The sequence below is a fragment of the Zootoca vivipara genome, chromosome 11 (assembly GCF_963506605.1).
Source record: "Zootoca vivipara chromosome 11, rZooViv1.1, whole genome shotgun sequence".
Classification (NCBI taxonomy): Eukaryota; Metazoa; Chordata; class Lepidosauria; order Squamata; family Lacertidae; genus Zootoca; species Zootoca vivipara.
Window position 1 is genome coordinate 50,000,647 of NC_083286.1, and position 23,807 is coordinate 50,024,453.

Sequence of the window (23,807 nt, forward strand, 5' to 3'; positions counted from 1 at the left end):
GTAATTGTAGTTGTAGTGTATCTCATGCTTCTTTCAGCAGCGATACATTATTATTTTTGTAATGGGCGATGGTAGTGGTTGAAGCTATGCCCTCATGGGTGCATAGCCTGTGACCTAGCACCAAGCTACTGCCTCTCCCCATTGGTCCCAGGCAATAGTCCCAATCAAGTTGTACTCATGGGCAACCAGCTCCAGTAAACTAACTAGATTCCAGAAAGGAAATCACATTCCCATCCAGCTGGCTAAGGCCACTCCAGCATACCACCCAACATTTCTCTGATGAAAATAGGGACATCCTATTCCACAATAATAACAACAATAATTTTATTATTTATACTCCGCCCATCTGACTGTGTTGCCGCAGCCACTCTGGGCAGCTTCCAACATATATAAAAACCATAATAAATGCAGGGCATTCTGGGATCAATTCAGAAACTGGGACGGCTTCTGTAAATCATGGACTGTCCCTGGAAAACAGGAGCATTTGGAGAGTCTGCTCCAGAGAGCGCTATGCTAGATTTTGTACATCTTTCTGATTCAGGTCTTTCTGATTCAGATTCAGAAAGGGATGCAAACTGCCATCCTTCAGTGTAGCAAGCGTGAGCATCATGATGCAAAAATTGCTGGCCAATTCCATCAGCTACACACACACACACACACACACACACACACACACCCTCTCTTTTCTGCATGTGGATCATTCTTGCTGTAAGTAGGCAACTCTGCCTGAGATCAAGCTGTGGGTCCCCCTTTTTTGGAGGCAGTGGGTAGGGACTGGGGCAGGGGGAAGAAGGGGTGGCAGAAGGATAAAACACAGAAAATGACTTTGTCAGAATTAGCAGTTCCCTCCGATAACGGTGTTTGTCGGGACAGAGGACAGGGCATCTGAGTTGGAGCTGTACATATTGGATGCAAAGGAGGAAAAGTTAAAACTATAAAGAGCACAAGCAAAATGCAGACCGCACAGAGAAAGAAATCTTTGGTATCTTTGGTATCATCAACACGATTAAAATTACAAATGGAAAAAGTCAGTGAGGTAGCCTCTTTGGTTCTCACTAGAAATAGAAAGTTTTTTTTTCCTTTTTCAGTTTTTTTTAATCCTTTTAATTTTTATTTTTTTTACACACACACAAAGTTCATTCTTGGAAGCAGCTACTTTAAGGGTTTCTCTCTTTTTAGGTTTTTTTTTCATTCGTTTATTATTATTATTATTATTTTTTGCTTGTTGTTATTTTATATTTTTCCCCCAGCTTAAGTTTTTAAAAAGCCACAAAGTTCAGGCAAAGTGTTGCAGTGTCTTGGTTTTTTTTTCTTTAAAAAATCCCCTGTTGTTCCTGAATGCATGGTTTAGACAAAATATTCCTTGCTTGTCCAAAAAGTGAAAAGGAAAAAAAAGAATCATCACTCTGTTGTTCTGACAGCAAATAAGTTGTAGTGCTTTAAGTTGATTTCATAAAAAAAATAAAAATATAAACTATACAAGGGCACCTGCAGTAGATGCTGAATAAGTTAAATAAATAAGTTATATTATGAAGGCTCTTATGTGCCATAATAATAATAATTAAAAAGGTATCCCTCACTGGGGTTTTTTTGGTTTCATTATTTTGAGTGAGGTGAGGAGGAATTAAATTAAATAACTTAAGGGTCAATCATTTTATAAAAACCATTGAGATTGATTATAAGAAATAAAGCATGCTCCAGTTTTGGGGAGAGGGGTTGGGGGACTCTTTAATTTTTTTGGTACCTTCTCTCCCCCCCCCCCGTGTCTGTAACAGAACTTTACTAATACTCCCTCCCTCCCCATTAAATTTATGTGCTAACCTCAGATTTGCATCTAGGATGCACTACGATTCTAGGATTGATAAATAAGGGGGGGGAGCGGAGCAAATTAAGTCTAACAAAAAGGCCCAGCCCAGCAGAAAAAGGCTCTTGCACACGACCCATTGAAATCTGAGGCAGCAGCACGCATCCATACTCCTGCATAACTTTGGTTCATTTCAATGGGACATGTTTGGGAGCGCATCCAAGTGGGCTGCGACCAAAATAACCCGCAACGTCATCAAAATAATCACAAAGGGTAATCAACAGAAGCCTGACCCTACCGTTTTAGCTCCAGCTAAAGTTGCATCCGAAAATCCAAGATGGCGCACTGGCTCCATTGGAACCAAGAGAAGCTTTGGTCGGAATGAAAATTTAACTGGAGCTAAGGCTTTCGGCTTAGGTCTTGATCTCGTCAAAGTAAATCTTACGATCAATAACCACCAATATTGTATCAGGAAAGGAAAAAGGCTTTGAAGATGACTGGCGTAACTTTTAAACAATAGCAAAAATAACAATTCCCATAATAAATATAGAGTAGGCCAAGTATAATCTATATAAAAAAAATCACAAAATACTTAAATATGGTGACAAGCAAGAAAAACATCAGAATTTTTGTTCCCCCATAGCTATGTCATTACCACATCTCCTCTTTTTTTTGGGTAAAAAAAAAGGAGGTTGCTATTCCCGTAAGTCGGTCTGAGCTTTACGTTTTGCTGGTTTTTGTCCTCCGTAGGTCTTTGGATTTAGCTTTAGTTAAGAGAGATCCAGTATAAAGCTATTCAACCGAAGTAATCAAGCACATTCTTTGTTCCTCCACAGATGATTAAACAATATCCAAGGTTTCTTGAAAGTTGAATTCATCTTGGATGTGCCCATGAAAAAAAAACTCCAAGTATAAAAGGTAAGGAAGATGTTGGGATACTAGATCGCTACCATTTCTTGGTGGAGCAGAACAGACAAAATGAGCAGTACTCATTGCAATTATACAGAAGTTTAAGCCAAGACATTTTAAAAAATAAAATAAAACAAAATCTTAACAATGGCTGCCATGTCTCCAAGATGCCCTTGTCATTCGGTGAATGGCAGGTGGCAAAGTTACATAATTGTTTACCAACAGTGCAACTGCAACGAAGGAAATATGGTTGGGACAAGTCAAGTAAGACCACAAGAGGTTAGGAACAGAAGCGGCTGCTTGTAATGGGAACAGAGAAACTGGATAACTTCAGAGAAGGAAGAAGGTGTGTTATACGTTGAGTAGAAATCACCAGCTAAACTGTTGGCAGCCATTGGTGGAGCTACAAATGGCATGTCAAAGACCACTGTCTTTCGTATTCATATAATTAAAACAGAACATGCGTCTCATGCCTGAGTAGATATACCAGATGACGGGATTTGACAGTGTAAAGTTTGAGATTATCCCTTTTCACCAATATGACCATTATGCCAGAAATGCTGTCAGAGTTCTTTTTAGAGTAAGACCGCAGGTCAGTGAGCTGCTTGAACTGACTGTGCTGCCTAGGATAAGTTCCCCAGAATCACCCCTCTCTCCCTGGCAAGGGAAGGAAAACAGAGAGCAGTATTTGAAGACATTGGAAATGACCTTTTGCTCTTCAGCTGAAGTTCAATGTTCATCCCAATAAGAGATTGTTACACGTCTGAGACATATGAGCAAATCAAATGCAAGAATGAATCAACAGCATTGCATAAGTGAACATTCTTGAATATGGCCCAAGATGCAAAGTGTGTACAGTATCTTATTTTGTAGGGATGGGCCACATCTATCATCCGGGCGATGGGTGGATCTGACAATACCCAGACTTTCACATGGCCCTTGTGATCATTTTCATTTGCACAAGAGGGTATATCTGTAGGCTTTGCAAAACTCACGCAGTGTTAATGTTCTGTGACCATTGAGAAGCCACTGTGGCAATGCTTAGACCTCAAGCCAGGCTTTCAGTTTCTGCCATGGCGATTCTTGAAATAATTAGAAGGGGGAATTTAGGTTTTTGGCTCAAAGACTTTTAGGGCCAACACTCCTTTCTGATAAAAGCAAAATCTACCTCTCACACCAAAGCACTTCGGAATGAATTTTGGATGCTTTTCCTTTAAATTTTCAGGTTAGGATTTGAAAAGACATTTCGTCTTGAACTTTTTTTCATGGAAGAATCCAAGTTTGTTCTACTGGCGAAACAGTTCCAACTTCGTTCTTACAATGAATTAATCATAACTACCCTGTTATTGTTATAGTGATGGATCTGAGCTGAGAGCTTAGTCCAGAATTGTTTAAAAAAAAAGGGGGGGGGAGTTTTGCTACCAAAGTCTAGCAATACAAGCAACGATTTTAATGGGTGTGGATGATACCTGCAAGTAAACATCTCCAGCTCCTCATCCAGCTTAAGTTATTGATTCCCAAACAGCAAATCAATACCCTACAGAGGAGTTGGAGATGCCTTACGGGTGGTTCACCTTTTAAGTGGGGTGATTGGAGGTGGATTTTGCATATAGCGGTTATGAAAATTTCATTACTAGCTCGAATTAGCAGAATGCAGGCTCTCAATGGAGACAGAATACCATTGGTGGGTCCACAATATTTAAAAAGTCACCAAGAACAGTGTTTCTCAACCAGGGTGGCGGTGTGTTATTACCTAATACACTTTCAATATTCTGGGTTCTCCAAAGGAAGGATTATCACTCCACTCACATTGATGACTGAGAAGGGTAGAGTCATGCATCTCTGATGTTCTATGTCCAGTTCCTGAGTTCAGAGAGGAGTTCTCCCAGGAAGAGTGAATGTATATGAATCTGAGGGAAGAAGCTGTATACCATGGATGAATCGGAGCTGTATACTGTGTGAGCAGAAGCTAGGCATAGGATTGTTTGGGCCTGCTTGGTGGAGCTGGGGACCAAACTGCTAGAAGGTCTAGAAGGTCTGTGATTTCCTAATTTGAGAAACACTGGTCTGGTGTTGAGTGGTCAAGACTTAATGGCCATGTGCAGAACACTGGATAGTGAAGTTAAACTGCCCAAGGTTCTGACAAAGAACTAACTATTCACTGTCTGGATTATATGCGTCAAGCTCCTTTCCAACAGTATGAGAAACAAGAACACATACCATTCATTTGCATTCACAAAAGTTGCCCTCTAACCCATCTCCTAGGTTATCATTTTAAAATCACATAACATGTGCAACTCCACTGAGCCCAAATTATCATTTAAAGAGTGAGGTGCTTCTCCCCTCCACACATGCACAACATCGGGTTGGAGAAGATCCATTAGCTTAGTATCCCAACATCTTATACTTGGAGCCCATGGAATCCTTTGGAAGATTCCATGTGAGAGCAGAAATTGGAAAAGAAAAGAAAAGAACTTTTTAGTATTTAAAAAAAATAATCATCCTTTTTGTGTGTTTGTTTTTTGTTGCTCAAAAGAAACAGAATCAATTTACCTTTGCACAGATCAATCGTGCGATACGCATATTAGCTGTGCAAGGGGGGAGAATGAACTGAACTAAAAGTCGTGAGAAATCCTCATCTTTGGTATTGTAGCTGTTGAGGTCTCGGTTGCTCTGTTCCTTGTTCTTTTGAAAAAACTGCATAGGCACAAATTAAAGACAATCTTCAACTTTAAGATTACTGAGTTGTCAAAATGAAGCAGCAATCCCCATTGGCTTTTCCATTCGTTTCCTTTCTTGTCAACCCTTTCTTTGAACTCTGCTTCCTAAAAATGTTCCAAGATGTCTGTCAAAACACAGTGTGTTAGCATTGGTTTGTTTCCTGACGTGCTTCCTTGGTTTGGTTCTTTTTTATATTTAAATTATTATTCATTTCTTTATTTTTTCCCCCCCTAAATGGAACAGTTTGTTGCAGAAGAAGTAGGTGCAGAAAAAGTTTCTTTGGTTTCGATTAAGTAGTACATAAAAGAGTCTCAAGTGTCTTTAAAGGATCGTTACAGCATTTGGCTTGCTTTTGAACACTCAAGTGGTGTTCCAAGGAATGGGGGGCTATTCACTGGTGAATATGCACATTGAGTGACCATAGCAATTCTGATGAGAAAGATTGTGTTGTGTGTGGGTATCCTTAGGTGAACACTGTACCCTAGTGAGATTAAAAGTTATATTTGATGCTTCACTTGAGAACACTGTCTCTTTCAGCTCACTGGACAGGTGAACTGGAATAGAGCTGTACATGGACTGACGTTTATTTCAAACATATTCAAAAACTGACTACACTGATGACAAGGACAATGGCGATGACAATGACGTTGGGAAATGGCAAGTTATAATGGTCTTTGGTTTGCAATATCCTGCATCTTTGGTGTGTTGCATTCTTACATGAAGTGGTGGGTGGGATGCTTTTTATCCATGGAACAGACTTGGAGTAAGTAAGTGCTCCAGTGGTCAGTGAAGTCATGAAGGCATTGGCTTTATTTTCCCGCCTGGAAACACCAACTAACTCAAACACAGAATCAATGTGGCAAAAATTAAATTAAAAAAAAAGTGACGGGATGAAATTGGATGTCTCATAACTCTTTAGGACATATTCATGATTAGTTTCTTTTAAAAAATAAAGTCTAGAGCGTTTCAAGTCTTGCATTTGCTCTATCCGTGGTAGCATCTTAAACTGGCTTCCTGAGTGTGTGTCTGCACTATGTACAAATAGAAATTGTGAAGACCTGCAAAAGTGTGCTTGAAACCAATGTGTTCGCTAACGCCCCCTAACTCCGAGCACGTCTTGTAAGAACAGGCAAAGAGTCCAGAGCTGTTCCTGTTTTCTGGTGTCTTTGTGCTTGATAGTTTGGGTTCAAGGGAACCGAATCGTACTGATCCAAGACCTTATCTTCATTGACATTTCCACCCCCCCCTTAAGAGAAAGCAAGTCGGATAGTTCTGAAAATGTTTAACGTAACAATGCCTGAGTTTCTAAAATAACCCCCCCCCCTGTTCTTAGGTCTAGATTAAGTTTGTGCTCAGTACTTATATGTTTCAATGCTTGTGAGCTTTGGTATAGTAGTGTGGAGAAACTAAGCATGTTGGAAACAAAATAGGTCCAGTGTGTTTGGATTTCCTTTGGTGAACAAATCTTAGCAAAGGTGGTACTGTCTTGTTGGCCGATTCCTTGGCCCTTGAAGATGATAAACATTTTCAGCTTTGATTGGGTCTGTCATGATAGCCCTGGATTAATTTGGGTCATGAATGACCTACTTCTGTTTCATACATGCTTAGTCTTGCCTTTTAATGTATTTTTGACCTGCACATATATATATTTTTAAAAAGGAAACAAACCCTAAGAATCATTTAAATAAAATTAAAATGCCCTGTGTTGTAAATCAGTATTACTGTTTTAAGAGGATTGTGCTTTCAAATCACCAGTGAAGGGCCCCAGTAACAATCCATTCCTTTTCAAATATATTCGTTGAGTTGTGCCCAATTTAGATTCTGATTTTCGATCATGCTTTGGTACAAGTGGTGGAGGTTGAGGAGGGTCCCCCGGTGCTCAAATCATCCTGCCATTTCTCGAGGCTCCGCCTCCTAGCATTCATGAAGAAGTTACTGACAGTAGTAAGTTCCAAGCCCAGCTGTTGAGAAATAGTGATCTGCATTTCTTTGGACGGACGTTTGTTCTCTTTGAAGATGGCAAAAAGTGTTCTGCGTTGGAGATCGGTGAAAACCAGACGGGATTTCTTCTGGGAGTTGTTCCTATCTTTGTTTGGTTCTTGTTCTTTGCGCTTGCATGCTTAGGAAAGAGAAACAGAGAGAGAGAAGAATCAATGTGTGCATAAGTACCAGTCAACTGAGCAGGTGATACATTGAAAACATTGACGAAGCTGTAGAGAAGATGTAAACTGATAAACTTTTATTGTGCAAATTGCAGAAACGTCAATATCCAACCTGCCCAGGCCCATCTTTTCTGACTGGGAGTGACTAATGCAGGCAAAGTAAAAACCACCTCCGTTAATACGGAGTGTGTAATTAACCGGTCGACGTTAGCATATAGGCAGACTACCATGGCTCTGCCCTAGGAATGGAGGAGAAACCCTGTTCTGTTCACATTTCAAAGGGAACCTACCCTATTCTGTACTTTCCCAAACAATATGCAAATAGCCATCCTTCGAAATTCGCGCTCTTCTGAATTTTGCAGCACTGAATTCTCCAGGCAAGTAATGTGTACAAGAAGCATATCAAAATAACATGTTGCTGTTGTTTAGTCGTTTAGTCGTGTCTGACTCTTCATGATATGAAGATAACATACAAAAATAACATACAAAAGTGAATTGTTTTAGGGGAAACTGCATTGCAGAAATGTGTATATTAGGCAAATTTGATGAATATCACAATTTCAGTTTCTCATTTTTCCAGCCTTAAGTTCAGTTATCCAGATGTGCGCATTAGTTTGCGGTTGGTTGGTTTTTTTTTTTTGTAAAAAAAGTCATTGAGAAAATTCAACAGCATTTTAGTGTATTTTCCCTAATGTGCCCATTCTTTTCCCATTTTCCCTAATGTAATGCATTTTGCATGTCCTCTTCACAAAGATGTGCATTTCTCCCCACACTTCTCCCCAGTATGTGCATTTTGTACACGTTACTTGGCTGGAGAGCTGCATTGCAAAATTGCAAAAGTGTGAATTTTGAAGGGCAGCTGCATTTCGGTTTTGTGTATTGATTCAGAAAGTGTGAATTTAAAAGGTCCACCTTTACATGTGAGCCAAATCAAAATTCCTCCTTCCAAACAAGCTTGTTGCATCCTCCATGTGAGAGCCCTTAAGATATTTTGTGGCTATAATCTCTTAGTCTCCTCATTCCCAGACTAAACATACCCAACTCCCTCAACCATTCCTTGTAAGACTTAGTTACCAGACCCTTAATCATCTTGGCTGCCTTCCTCTGCACATGTTCCACTTTGTCAATATCCTATTTAAATTGGGGTGCCCAGAGTTGGACACTGTACTCCAGGTTGGGTCTGACCAAGGCAGAATAGAGTGGGACTATTACATCCCTTGGTCTGGCCCCTATACTTCCATTGATGCATCCTAAAATAGCATTACCTTTTAAAATTAAATTTATATACTGCCCTCACAGGGCAGCTTGCAACATAAAAACACATTAACATATAAAGACATAAAAACACATGCACACATAGCAAACCAAAACAATAACTCACCCTGCGCCCCCCCCAACACATTTAAAAGTGTGTTAAATCCCAATCACTGATTCCTATGGGCAATGGTCATGTGGAAAGATTCACATCTTCCTCACAATCCTAAATGAAAGCTGGGCATTCACAGATTCATGGAAACGAACACTGAGAAATCTATGTGCAAAACAAACTGAAAAGCAGGTCTTGTGTTAATCCAGGCATAGGCAACCTTGGCTCTCCAGATGTTTTGGAACTACAACTCCCATGATCCCTGACTACGGGTCCTGTTAGCTAGGGATCATGGGAGTTGAAGTTCCAAAACATCTGGAGATCCAAGGTTGCCTATGCCTGTGTTAATCCCTTGGGAAGAATTATCGCAGACACAGTTAAATTATTGTATTTCCAAAAGATATAGCTATTAGTTTTGGCTTACACTACTGATTCCCTCCTCCGCCCCCCAAATGAAGAGACCTGATTATCCGAACGCTATAGGAGATATTCCCAAATGGAAGCATTTTGCTCTTTCCCTACAAGGTCTCTTCACGAGACATGCTTCTCTGCCTGCCTGTCCCTCAAATCCAGCCCTGTGTTAGGCTGCAATCCTAATACCACTTGCTCAGGAGTAAGCCCCACTGAATTCAACAGGTAAAAGGTAAAGGACCCCTGGACAGTTAAGTCCAGTCAAAGGTGACTATGAGGTTGCGGCGCACATCTCGCTTTCAAGCCGAGGGAGTTGGCGTTTGTCCACAGACAGCTTTCCGGGTCATGTGGCCAGCACGGCTATACCGTTTCTGGCGCAACGGGACACCGTGACGGAAACCAGAGTGCACGGAAACGCCGTTTACCTTCCCACCACAGCGGTACCTATTTATCTACTTGCATTGGCATGCTTTTGAACTGCTAGGTTGGCAGGAGCTGGGACAGAGCAACGGGAGCTCACTCTGTTGCGGGGATTCGAACCACCGACCTTCTGATCAGCAAGCGGTTTAGACCACAGCGCCACCCGTGTCCTTATTCAACAGGACTTACTTCTCACTAGCTGTGGTTAGAATTGGCAGCCTCGGGGCTCCTCCAGATGATCTGTTTATTGGGCATTCATGCAGATTTGCTTGCAGAAAGCTTATGCAGAGGTTAGACTGGTAATTACTGAGCATTTATTCCGGTTTGTTTGCAGAGCAGTTATATGACAAGGAGTTGCAGCTATCCTGATTTGCTTGCAAGGTGTTCGTATGCCTTCCCGTTCAACATTCATTCATCTCACAATTTCCAGTGCAGTTCCCTGGCATGCTTTTAAAATAGTAGTGAATCGGTTGCACTAGAGTCCCAGAACACTTTAAAGTGCTTTAATTGCACAAACCTAGTATGCTCTCGAATCCCTCCTACAAAATAGTGATGGTACGGAGGTGGCCCTGGTCCATAATCTGGTAGGCAAAGTATAGCATATTATTGAAGCAAGTGAAAACGGCTGTGAAATGAATCCAGAACAAATAACTCTTTTAGCATAGCGGGTCAGACAATCTTGACCTAATATTTTATATCTACTCCCATGAACTCTACAGTGCCATATTTCCTGCTCTGCTCGGCAGTACTATGCTGAGTAAATGCAACATTAATCTGCTAAGTTAATGCACATGGTTGGAGACAAAGCTGAGCCAACATAATTCTCCTCCCCTCCTTGTTTTGAGCGCGGAAAGGCCTTGCCAAATGCACATTTGCAGAACTGAAGTTCCCTGGATGAAATGTGGAAAGCCCGTGAGGAACATCTACACCAGGCATGGCCAAACTTGGCCCTCCAGCTGTTTTGGGACTACAGTTCCCATCATCCCTGACCACTGGTCCTGTTAGCTAGGGATGATGGGAGTTGTAGTCCCAAAACAGCTGGAGGGCCAAGTTTGGCCATGCCTGATCTACATGTATTTCAAAACAAAACAAAACAATTTCCCTTTGAGAAACTGTTTAGGTTCAGTTTAGACACTAGCAGAGCAAACCAAACCTTTGCACATGGCTGGGAATGGTTTGGATTGGGCGAAAGTGTTCCTCTGTTGGGTCTTGGTGTCAGCCTTCTGACACCACTGGACGTGCTGCCGCCTTTTATACGCATGTGGGCTTCTGTTTCCACATGATTCATCCATGAAAATGGCAGGAAAGAACTGTCTGCTGGAATGCCACCCCAAATATTTCCCCACGGTATGATGTGTGACAAATGTGGGGGAATTACAGCACGAAACTCCTACAACGTTCTTGCTTAACGAGGTTGCAAACTTTATTTATTTTTTCCTGGAAGCAATCAACGTGAAAATGAGTGCAACATACCTGCTAGATTTCAAGGAGTGGCTTTTGTGCAAAATAGCACATAAAATGTAGAAAACATCAGGTGTGGAAACACGGGGGAAATGGAATAAATGCTGTCTGAATGCAGCCTTAGGCTGCATGTTGAAAGGGGAAACTCTTCAGTAGCTGCCAAAAAGACAACAGATAGCGCCTTTCTAATATTCAAGGGGAGGGAATTCCAAGGGCAGTAGATGCTACAACACTAAAGGCCTGGTTCCTATATTTTATGGAATGAACCTTCTGATAAGATCTGCAGGAGGTCTTCCCCTGCTGTGACTGATTGGGCAGCATATAAGTGGCTGGATCAGGTGGAGGAAGCATGTCTGCAGCAAGTGTTTAGATGCAGGATTCCCCACCCAGCTAGAAACGGGGCCCAAGGCAGATTGTTTCTACATGATGATGATGATGATGATGTGTGCTCACCCTAACTGGATAGGAATAACATGCCCGTCAACAATCCCGATTTCACCATCCTGGCTTCTGATCGGATGTCCTATTTTTGATGCTAAGCTCTTGTGTGAGTCAGCTGGCTCCCGTGAGATCTTGGCACCAAAAGATATGCATCCTCATCCCTTGATAAGACTCAGTTCTATGACTCTTATGACTCCAGATCTTAGGAATAATAAAAAACAGCAACAACAACAACTATAATAAGTGGAATACAGTCATACCTCGGTTTAAGTACGCTTCGGATTGAGTACTTTCAGTTTAAGTACTCCACGAACCTGTCTGGAATGGATTAATCCACTTTCCATTACTTTCAATAGGAAAGTTCACTTCAGGTTAAGTACGGACTTCCAGAACCAATTACACTCATGCTTTGGGTTAAGTACGCTTCAGGTTGAGTACTCTGCGGACCCGTCTGGAACAGATTAATCCACTTTCCATTACTTTCAATGGGAAAGTTCGCTTCAGGTTAAGTACGCTTCAGGTTAAGTACAGACTTCCAGAACCAATTGTGTACTTAAACCGAGGTACCACTGTAGTGATAGTATTTGTAGTAATAATGGTAACTACCAGTACTAGTAGTAACAACTACTAGTAACTACTACTAGCCAGGGGCGGAGGAAGGGGAGTGGTAGGGGCGGTCCGCCCCGAGTGTCACCACTGGGGGGGTGACAAAATGCTGGGCGGCACTCACCCTGAGGCCTGCAGCGTGCCCAGGCCATGCGTCTCCATGCTCCGCACTGCCCCAAACAGTCTGCCCGTCACCTCCCCCTCAGCTGTAGGGCAGCTGAGGGGAAGGAGGCAGGCAAACTCCTTGGAGGCCCCATGGAGCATCCTGCCCCAGCTGGCCCTGCCCCTGGGAACAGGGCACACGTGCCGCCCCAGGTGCCCGATCAGCTTGCTCCACCACTGCTACTAGCAACTACTAGTAGTAGTATCAGTAGTACAAATAGCCCTGCACACTCAGGGGAGTTTCTGTTCACAGTCTCCAAAACTTGTTTTCTGCCTTGGAAAGAAGAAAGATGAGAGAGAAGGTAACAAGCTGCTGAGGAAGCTTGCAACGTTTCCCCTTTCCAAAGTACCCATTCCCTACTGGAACAAATCACTGCTGATAACCAATCATATGACATCAGCAGCCATCAAGCCAATCCCTGCCCTCATGTCACAAATGTTATTTCAGTTACCCTTACAGTTACCCTTGTAAAGTAAGCCAGTCTATTATTATTCTCAAGTAACCACACCAATACCTGCCTTTGTCTCTCTGGAATCTACCAGATTTTTCCATGTATAAGACGCCCCTTTTGGGGGCGGAAATTGCCAACAATCTCTCACCCGCCTGACCCCCACTGCAAATCGTACGTCTCGACAAGGCCACCAATCGTCTGCCCACTCGCCACCATCAGCCGCCAATCGCCCGCCATATTGCCGCCACCGCAGCCAATCGCAAGGAGGCCTTGCCACAGCCACCAATCACCCGCCCAATTGCTGCTGCTGCAGCCAATCATCAGCAGGCTTTGCCGCAGCCACCAATCACACGCCCATTCGCCAATCACAATCTCCAATTCGCAAATGCCACCAATCGCCCGTTCCCCACCTACGCTATCTGTGTATAAGACAACACCCTAAAAAAATAGTCTTATACATGGAAAAATAAGGTATTTTCACTGTCAAGACTCAGGCTTCAAACATGCAAAGTCCTACTAAAGGCAAGAGTATCTCTGAGCATATGAATAGCACTTTGCCTGCACCACTGAGCAATTATACCTCCAAGATGGTGTAACGGTGTAAGGACGTCCTAAATGACAGCGTTGTGGCTTTTATCTAATTTCATTTTTATTTTACTTACAGTGGGTCTGCCTTATAGAGTTCTCAGAGCAGTCCACAACAAGAAATAAAACAATCTAAAAGTCATAAAACCCACACAGAGTTGGAAGGGACTCAAAGAGTCATCTAGTCAAACCCCCCAACCCTCAACAAATGGAAGCAGCAACATACTCTTTTGCTAAGAGTAAAAATGGCTCAAATCTAAAACGGATTTAAAAGGCCTGGGAAAATAAGAAAGGTATTCACCAGGCACCTGGAAGTGCCAGATGAGTCTGACATTGCAAAATGAGGGGCCACCACTGAAAAAGACCTCGCTCCATTCCCGTTGTTCCTAGTTGTACTTTTCATGAGGCAGGAACTAAAAGAGGCTTTTTAAAAAAAGGTTCTAATAAATCCCACCCCCAACTTAAACTGTGTGTATGTGGAATAATTACCGGTTTAATAGGGTTGTATGAGATTTCTTCCCCAACCTCAACACTCCCCCCCCTTTCTTTTTGCTTCACTTAGGTTATTTATTTATGATGCCTGTCTCCAATATGGTCCCGCAAAAAGCCAAGAGAAGTTACGGAATATGATCAGGAGCTCTTACCTTTTCACTGTAGTTCCTAAAAGGTTTTTTGGGAGGTTATTTTATCACATCACTAATTCATGGCCTTATCCTTCTCAGTAGCGAACAATAAATAATTCAAAGGCTGAATGCGTCTCGATGCGATTCGGTAAATACTTTCCTCCAGCTGTTAAGTTTGTTCTGGAAAAGGAATTATGGGGGGGGGGTCTTCTCTGCCCTCCTCATCTCCCCTTGCCCCACCACTGAATTTGAAATCACATCTCACGGCTGCAAAAAAATCCAGCGCCACACTACACACCAGGAATACACGTTCGGCTAAGCGTGTGAAATTTACACGAGGAATCTTGAGGGTTTGTTTCCGGGCAGAATGTATAGTGCGCTGGGATTGAGGCAGGAATGTTTGAGGATAGAAGCACAATAAATTACCTTGCGATGGCCTAACACACATTGTATTGTCCACACTGACTGACAGCACCTCTCCAGAGCATAGGTGCCAAGTTCCAGATTGAAAAATCCAGGGTCAGCAACGCCGCGGCCCTGGAAATCGCTTCTACGCACTTCCGGACATGCGTAGAAGTGACTTCCGATGCCGCTGTGCCCATTTCCAAAATGTCCGCGGCCCCGGAAGTCGCTTCTATGCACTTCCAGACAAGTAAGAAAATACGGGGGGTTCCCAGGGAAAACAGGGTACTTGGCAGCTATGCTCCAAAGTTTCAGACAGGAGTGTCTCCCAGCCTTACCAGGAGATGCCGAGGGAATGAACCTGCAACCTTCTGCATGTTGCAAAGGAGCTGCTCTGCCATTGAGCTATGACCCGTCCCTGTATGATCACAGACAGCTCTGAGTGCAGACAACCATCGTCCCAAGGCATAACTTGCTGCAGTATACACATAGCCACTTTGCATGCCCATCCCCCTTTATGCTCCCTCCTATTAAATGAGGAGGAGGATTTTTATTTGTGTATCACACAGCTGCATTTGACTGGGGTTTGAAGATGCTGACAAGCATTTACCATGTATTAAAATGTACTGCAATGGACGTAGCCTTGTCGGCTTCCATCTTTCCTTATAATATTTTGCCATTCAAATCATCTTTAAAGCATTTTGGGCAGGATTCAACTAATGAGTCTCGCTAAGCAGAAGACTTCTGCTAGCTCAATGGGGCTGCCCCCTGCTCTCTTCTCCCCATACACCCCACAAAATTGTCCTGGGAGAACCTCCAGAATGTTGTGCAGGGGGAGGACAGGGGAGATTTTCCTGCCCAGCAAAGCAAAATGCTTGCGCTGACAGAATGATTCCCATAGCGCTACATTTAATTCCTCTCTTTATATGTTTTTCAATATTTTTGTTTTTATAATTACCCACATTCACCCAGAAATCCACATGTGCCCATGGACCTAAACAGGTTGGCAATTCCGCTTTAAGCACTCTTGAGTGTGTGTGGACCGGTCCTACACTGGCTTCCAGTACGTTTCCAAGTACAATTCAAAGAGTTTCGGCCTTGGTCCTGCAAAACTGAAGGAGCATCTCCATCGTTCAGCCCAGACACTGAGATCCAGCTCCGATGGTCTTCTGGCAGTTCCCTCACTGCAAGAAGTGACCTTACACGGAACCAGGCAGAGGGTCTTCTTGGTAGTGGCACCTGACCTGTGGATTGCCCTCCCATCAGATGTCAAGGAGATAAATAACTATACAACTTTTAGTTACAGGTAGGTAGCCGTGTTGGTCTGCTGTAGTCGAAACAAATACAAAAAATTCCTTCCAGTAGCACCTTAGAGACCAACTAAGTTTGTCATTGGTATGAGCTTTCGTGCCCATGCACACTTCTTCAGATACACTGAAACAGAAGTCACCAGACCCTTATATATAGTGAGAGGGTGGGGAGGGGTATTACTCAGAAGGGTGGTGGGAATGGGTGATTGGCTGATAGGTATGGTAAACCTGTTGACGACTGTTAACGACTGCAATTGGTCTTACAGGAAAAAGCAAGGGGTGAGATGGCTAAAAATAGCTTTATCATTTTAGAAGACACCTGAAGGCAGTCCTGAATTAGGAGATTTTTAATAGTTGATGTTTTATTATGTTTTTATATGTGTTGGAAGCTGCCCAGAGCACAAAGTGAAGCGAGTTGCTTAGAGTTAACATCATTTGGGTACATTTCAACCAGGGCAGCTGCAGTTGTTAGATCCCTGTTCCAAGGAAGCCTTCCAAATGAAGGAGACAGATGAAGGTGGGCATTGATGTGTGAAAGGACTGGCCTTTCTATGGAGGGGGGTGGGCAAGGGGCACGGCTTGGCGCTTTGGTTCAGGAAGCAAAATGTCTCGGACTATCACTGCTGAGCTGAGCTGTCTCTGGGATGGATTGTCTTGAGGCTGTCCCTGGAAGGGAATAAGGAAATGTCAGCTACTTGCCAGGGAAATTTGGAAAGCGTTGTTGAGGAAATCTCCGAAAGGCTCGGAGGGACGCTCTGGTGAGACACTCAGCAAAATCATTAGCATTCACAGCCAGAGAAAGAAGCTGCCACTGGATCAGGTGATTTCTCAGAAGCAAAAGCCTCGAGAGATAGAAAAAAGAGAGAGAGGAAAAGTCATGTCAAACAAGAACATTTTTAGTTCTTACCAGACATCTAACAATGCAGACTCTGGTAACCAGAGGACAAGAGACCAGCTGCAAAGATGAGTGATGATATGGAGAGCCCACTCCAGGAGAATTGAGACAGAATGTTCCCCCAAACTTGCAACATTTGCATTCTGCATATTGAGCCACTTTTGCAGGCTGGGAAGATTTTGGAAGGCTTGCACAGCTTGTGAACTGGCATAATGTGTCCCTGGCTGGCTGTGGGGCGGGTGGAGGGAAAGCCAGGCAACCGCTTTGCGCGGCTCTGGGGCTTTCCCTCCACCTGCCCCGGCGATTGCAGAGGGGGAGAAGGGGATCGGAGCAGCCCGATTCCGGGCTGATCCTGGCTCCCCCTCGCCCCTGCCGATCGCGGAGGGGGAGGAGGGAGTCGGAGCAGCCCAATTCCGGGCTGATCCTGGCTCCCCCTCGCCCCTGCCGATCGCGGAGGGGGAGGAGGGAGTCGGAGCAGCCCAGTTTCGGGCTGATCCTGGTGCCCCCTCGCCCCTGCCGATCGCGGAGGGGGAGGAGGGAGTCGGAGCAGCCCAGTTTCGGGCTGATCCTGGCGCCCCCTCGCCCCTGCCGATCGCGGAGGGGGAGGAGGGAAAGCTGGCAAGGGAGAAGGGAGCTTTCCTTGCCCCGCTGTGGCCCCTCCCCTCCCCTTGGCCCTGCCCCTTGGCCCCCCTGAATTTCATCCTGGCTACGCCCCTGACAATGCCCATCATCCCTGGCCAACATCAGCTGGCAGGAGCTGATGGGAGCTGTAGTACAACAACACCTAAAGAGTTTCCCACGCCTGATGCAAGCCATCACTTGATGTTGCAGTCATCAGGTGATGTACATGCATTTGTCAATGAGCCCCAAGGTTTCCCACTCCTGTTGTAATCCATCACTTGATGTTGCAGTCAGCAAGTCATGCACACGAGCAAGTCAATGGCAAACACCCCCGTTGATTGAGAGGTGTGACAGCAGGTTTGCCAGGGATGCAATAGGAAGCTGCTGCATATCTCTTTTCAGCAAGTCAGGGTGACTGTGTTCAACTAATTGTGCAATCCATTTCTTAACTCTGAGCAAAGCATCATAATGTCCCCTTGGATGCATTATGGAGAAGTGATCAGATCTGTAATGAGGAAGAGTGATTAATGAATCACTCTATATGTATGAACTGGAAAGCTAGTTCAATTAGCGTGAGATCCTTAATGAAACAGGCTTGCAAGCCTGCCCAATGCAGAATGCTAAAAAAAAAATTGCACTTAATGCTGACATTAAAAGTGTTAGCATTTTAGTTGATCCTGTTGCAAGATTAATGGAGGGCAGGGAAGTTCAGGCTTTCTTAAGCTATCTGTTGGAGCTGTCTGAAGCTGGAGCTGCTTACACATGCAATTCCCCTGATCCAGTAAAAGGAAATCCCTGCATGGAAACCAGGGCATCATTTAGGGAGGACAGAGGGGAAGCAGTGCCCTCCCTTCCCCTTGTTTCTGATGTGATCAGCATGGATATTTCACTGGTTCGACACATTAAGTGGCTATCTCTACAAACAGTTAAATGGGTACATATCCTTGGTGCAAGGGGTGGCTGCGGTGACTCTTGGTTCATCAACTTTCAACCAATTATTATGAAGCTTTAAAAAGCAACAATCGCAAGTGCTTTTTAAAGACAACACTTTTGCTCTCCCCATTATTTTTTTAAAATGCGCTTGCGCGCACACACGCTAAAACAACATTATACACTTTTTATGTTTTTTATATTTTTGTTGGAAGCCGCCCAGAGTGGCTGGGGAAGCCCAGCCAGATGGGCGGGGTACAAATAATAAATTATGATTATGATTATTAACAAGCTCACATCTTTACAATTTCCTACGTCTTTCACAGGTCATGTCTCAAGTCTGCATTCAAGCTGCCAAATTTCAATATGCTCAGAAAGTCACAGTCTGCTTTTGGTGAATTCTCCACTGGGTGAGCCGAAAACCCAGCCTGTTACCTACAGCCCAAATTATTTGGAGATCAGGGGCCTTTCCAGAGTCGGATCTGTACCACAGTCAATGGTCTATTTGTGCTGTTGCCACTGCCAGAGAAAACCATGGTTTGCCATGCTTCATAGAATTGTAGAGTTGGAAGGGACCCCCAAGGGTCCTCTAGTCGGGGATGGCTCTGCAGAGTGTGTGCCAAAGGGAGGGGACCAGGGGAGTGACCCAGGAGAGGGGGCCAGTGATTTGTAGGGTGTGATGCCACTCACAAGGCAGGAGCTGGGGGGGGGAGGGAGAGCCAGGGCAGTCCAAGGAAGGCACACAGGGATGGGTCAGTAGATCCCCCACCTTCCCCTGCACCACTGTCTCCTAGAGTTCTGGAATTAAAACAGCAGGATTCAGAATTTCAGATTTCAAATTAAATACATACAATTAAGCAAGTCAAGGCATAATTGTGGGAAACTGGAGATAGAAAAGTCTTCACACAGAGCATGTTCAGGGGCAGAGGAAGGGGGGCGGTAGGGGCAGGCTGCCCCGGGTGTCACCACTGAGGGGGGTGACAAAATGCCCGGCGGCATTCACCGTGGGGCCTGCAGTGCGCCCAAGCCATGCATCTCTCCTGGGAGTGACGCGGTGGCTTGGGTGCCCGCAGGCTCCAAACTGCCCCAAACGGTCCACCCGCTGCCACCCCCTCAGCTGTAGGGCGGCTGAGTGGGAGGAGGCAGTCAGAGTCCTCAGAGGCCCCATGGAGCGTCCTGCCCTGTCTTGCCCCACCCTGCGGGTGGCTGGCCCTGCCCCTGGGCGCAGGGCACACACGCCACCCCAGGCTCCTGATCAGCTTGCTCCGCCACTGAGCATGTATCCAAAATTAAACAATTGCAAGCCTTAGTATCTGCATTTGGCACCTTACTGCCAATGGGCTACTGAGTCAAGTTTAAGGTGCTACTGTTTGTATAGGTAAAGGTAAAGGGACCCCTGACCATTAGGTCCAGTCGTGACCGACTCTGGGGTTGCGCGCTCATCTCGCATTATTGGCCGAGGGAGCCGGCGTATAGCTTCCAGGTCATGTGGCCAGCATGACAAAGCCGCTTCTGGCAAACCAGAGCAGCACATGGAAACGCCGTTTACCTTCCCACTGTAGTGGTTCCTATTTATCTACTTGCATTTTGACGTGCTTTCGAACTGCTAGGTTGGCAGGAGCTGGGACCAAGCAACGGGAGCTCACCCCGTCACAGGGATTCGAACCGCCAACCTTCTGATCAGCAAGCCCTAGGCTCAGTGGTTTAACCACAGCGCCACCTGGGTCCCTACTGTTTGTATATAAAGCCTTAAACAACTTGAGACTTGACTGCCTGAGGGACCGCTTCTCTCAATACCTTTTTGTCCACCTGCTGAGATCAGCTGGGAAGGCAAATTCCACAGTTCCCCAGGACATGCACTTGAGGGGGACTGTTGCTATTGATGCTGTTGTTCTGTCACCTTTCACATAAGCCTCGATGCAATTTATAAGCATACAACTAAAAACAACTAAGATAGAAACACCCAGGGCAGAGACCTAGGAATGGAGCATTCATCGGGTTGGTTCGCACATCACTTAAAACCACAGTTACGCCTAACTATGGTTTACAGGTGAATGTGCAGCACACAGGTGCACAGGGAAAAAGCCACAGCCTCTTCCATCTTTCCTTCTGTGCTAGCAGGAGTTAAGCCATGGTTTGGCTCAGCATGATGTCCAAATCCAGGTTCATGGTTTGCCTCTCTCCAAACAAAGCACAGGCTGTAACCAAGGCTAGCTGGAGTCTTGGAGAGAGGCAAAGCACCACCCCAGGCTTGGATAGAATGCCAAGCGAAACCATGGTTTTAGCTCTTGGTAGCAGCAGAATCGGGGGTCGGGGTGGGGGGCAAAGTGGCTGCAATTTTCTCCCAGTGAACCAGCATGCTGTGTGTTCACCTTAAAAACATAGTTAAGCTTAAAGTGTAGTTTAAAGTGGTGTGTGAACAAAGCCAGTGTGATTGCAGCAGTTTGTGAAGTGCTTTGCCCATCTAGTGTTCCTGCTGGTACATTTGCACCATGCTGACCTCCCCACCACCTCAGCCCCTCCCCTCTTTTCCCTCCTGGGAAGAAGAAGAAGAAGAAGAAGAAGAAGAAGAAGAAGAAGAAGAAGAAGAAGAAGAAGAAGAAGAAGAAGAAGAAGAAGAAGAAGAAGAGGAGTTTTGATTTGATATCCCACTTTATCACTACCCTAAGGAGTCTCAAAGCGGCTAACAATCTCCTTTCCCTTCCTCCCCCACAACAAACACTCTGTGAAGTGAGTGAGGCTGAGAGACTTCAGAGAAGTGTGGCTAGCCCAAGGTCACCCAGCAGCTGCATGTGGAGGAGCGGGGAAGCGAACCCGGTTCACCAGATTACGAGTCTACCTCTCTTAACCACTACACCACCCTGGTAAACAACAGTAACCCATTCACTGGGAAGTTATCACAGCAACACCCTTCACCCAGCGAACCGCTTTTGAAGTATCGTGTGGAGTGCAGCCTTACCCATATGCCTAAAACCCGTTGACCCTCGGCTGGATCAAATCCATAGCCAATACATTCCTAAGTCACTCTGCATTTTTTGCAAGGGAAAGGCTTGGATATTGGTTTATTATGCGTTGTTTTCTGCGTGTGCAGAGTGCATCTAGCTCAGTCGAGTTATCTGCCCAATGGAACTAAAAAAGAAGACGAAGCAGTTTCTCAATTTGATTTCAAACAGACCTCAATGTGAAGAGAAATTCAATTATGTCCGTAATGCTGAACACAATGAAATGACTGTCAAAAAAGGGCTTCCAAAGGTTTAAAATGTTTTCCTTTTTTCCTCTAATTTAGTTACAGCAACCTCTTGTATATCTGTGTTAGTACAATCTCTTAAAAAGTAGGCCCCAGAAATCAATTTGATTACCTCTCTGAATTAAGTATGCACAAATGAGAGCAATTGAGATCGATATAAATTAGGTTAAGTACTCCGCTGTGTACAAAACCATTATGTAACAGGGAACAATTGGAATGAAGACACAAATAAACATAGCGTAAGGGGGGAGGCTAGGATGGTAAACATATTTATCTGCTTATTTCCGCCCATTAAGCCTGCCTGTTATTTTTAACCTTAGGAATACCCTCTAAAGACACTTTACATATCACTGTAAAACAGGCATTCGGAAGCCGTTAGTCAAGCCAGCTGTTCTCCTACCAGCATAGAAGTTTCCCATCCCTGGTGGATGCTGGAACTTCAAGCTGATTTGGTGACCACTGAGAGACAGTAAGCCCAGTTCAGACATTGCCCTAGCGAGTGTGGTTGCCATGCCAAGGTCAGCTCAAGTTGCACTGGTGACAAGAGAAGTTTCCTACCATATGGGCCACCCAGATTGCATAGGTACTTCACACACCAGCGCCTGGGGTGTAAGAATGCATTGTTTTTCCCATTCCACTGCATGCAGCGCTGTTTCTAGTGCACTGCAGTTCATCTGCCACCCAATACTATATCATTCGCCTCGCTGTCCACTGTGGTGAAATTACATAAGTTACATCATTAAATTACGTTGTGTTTATGGTAAAGGTAAAGGGACCCCTGACCATTAGGTCCAGTCGCGGATGACTCTGGAGTTGCGGTGCTCATCTCGCTTTACTGGCTGAGGGAGCCGGCGTACAGCTTCTGGGTCATGTGGCCAGCATGACTAAGCCGCTTCTGGCGAACCAGAGCAGCGTGCGAAAATGCCGTTTACAAAATGCCGTTACAAAATGCACTTTGATGTGCTTTCGAACTGCTAGGTTGGCAGGAGCAGGGACTGAGCAACGGGAGCTCACCCCATCACAGGGATTTGAACCACCGACCTTCTGATCGGCAAGCCCTAGGCTCTGTGGTTTAATTACTCCATCCCATTACTCCATCCCATTTGTACCAATGCAAACAAGGAAAGGAAATGTCAGTGGGGTGGAACAGAATCCAGCAGCAGCGACAGCGAATAGCAATCTTATTCGCTGGGTTGATTTCAATTCTGGGCATGGAATGAATACACAAACGGCGACTGTTCCCGCTCCTGTTTCCATTTCCACTGGAATTTTCCAACATCTCCAAGTGGTGTGTGTGTGTGTGTGTGTGTGTGTGTGTGTGTGTGAAGTTAGCCACAAATATTTCATCCAGTCATTCTTTCATTATGAAAATGCACATTCCATCTTTCTTGGTGAAATGCCCACCAAAGGCAGCTTATAAGAGCGAACTCAGGTGGCAAGTGCAGACTAAAACAGAAGCCCAAACTGGACGACAGAGAAGGAGTGGCATCAGTATATTCATGGTTTTCACAATATAGACTGAGCATGCTCAGTAGTCTGGATTCGGTATGCTGAGTGTTCATAGGCAAAGAGAAATGGAAAACCAGGTGGGAGTTGCCATGGTTTGGCTGGCTGGAACCCTGATCAGGAGCACGCTTCTTACATACCCTCCAACATTTTCTGATGGAAACAACAACAACAACAACAACACCCCACCCATCAGACTGGATTGCCCCAGTGGCTTCCAACATTTTAAAAAACTTCCCTATCCAGGGCATTCTGCAGATGTTTTGTAAAGGTTATACAGCTACTTATCTCCTTGGTTCGTGAGGCTCATAACTCCATACCCTCCAACATTTCTCTGATGAAAATAGGGACATCCTAAAGAAAAGTGGGACATTCCGGGATCAAATTAGAAACTGGGACGGCTTCTGTAAATCAGGGACTGTCCCTGGAAAATAGGTACACTTGGAGGAGCTGTTCTTAGGAGGCAAAAATACACCTTTTCTGATTTTTCTCGCAATCCATTCATCCTATGAGAGTTTCCCTGCAATATCATTTTCTAGAGACAATAGGAATAAAGAATTTAAGCACTCTTACCGTGACATTCCACCTTTACAACGTATGTGCTACTGACTCTCAAACTTTGGGATTGTTGACATATATACAACATATATACAACAAGAAATTAAACAATTTGAGTCATGCAACTCAAATTGGGTCTACTGGACCTAATTTTCTTAAAGCAATGCAGACGAAAGTCGCTTCTGGGGCCCTTCCTGGATTAGGGGCCTTGAAGC

The 23,807-nt window shown here is 44.6% G+C and overlaps 1 protein-coding gene across 1 annotated transcript in view; it reads right to left on the reverse strand.

Annotated features, from left to right (window-relative positions):
• Window positions 1-1,102: 1,102 nt before the first annotated feature.
• ONECUT2 (one cut homeobox 2) overlaps window positions 1,103-23,807 on the reverse strand; it is a 76,178-nt gene continuing 53,473 nt past the window's right edge. The window contains exon 2 of the mRNA XM_035101006.2: window positions 1,103-7,553. Within this exon, the coding sequence (XP_034956897.1) occupies window positions 7,267-7,553 (287 nt within the window). The 3' untranslated portion in view covers window positions 1,103-7,266. The remainder of the gene's footprint in view (window positions 7,554-23,807) is intronic.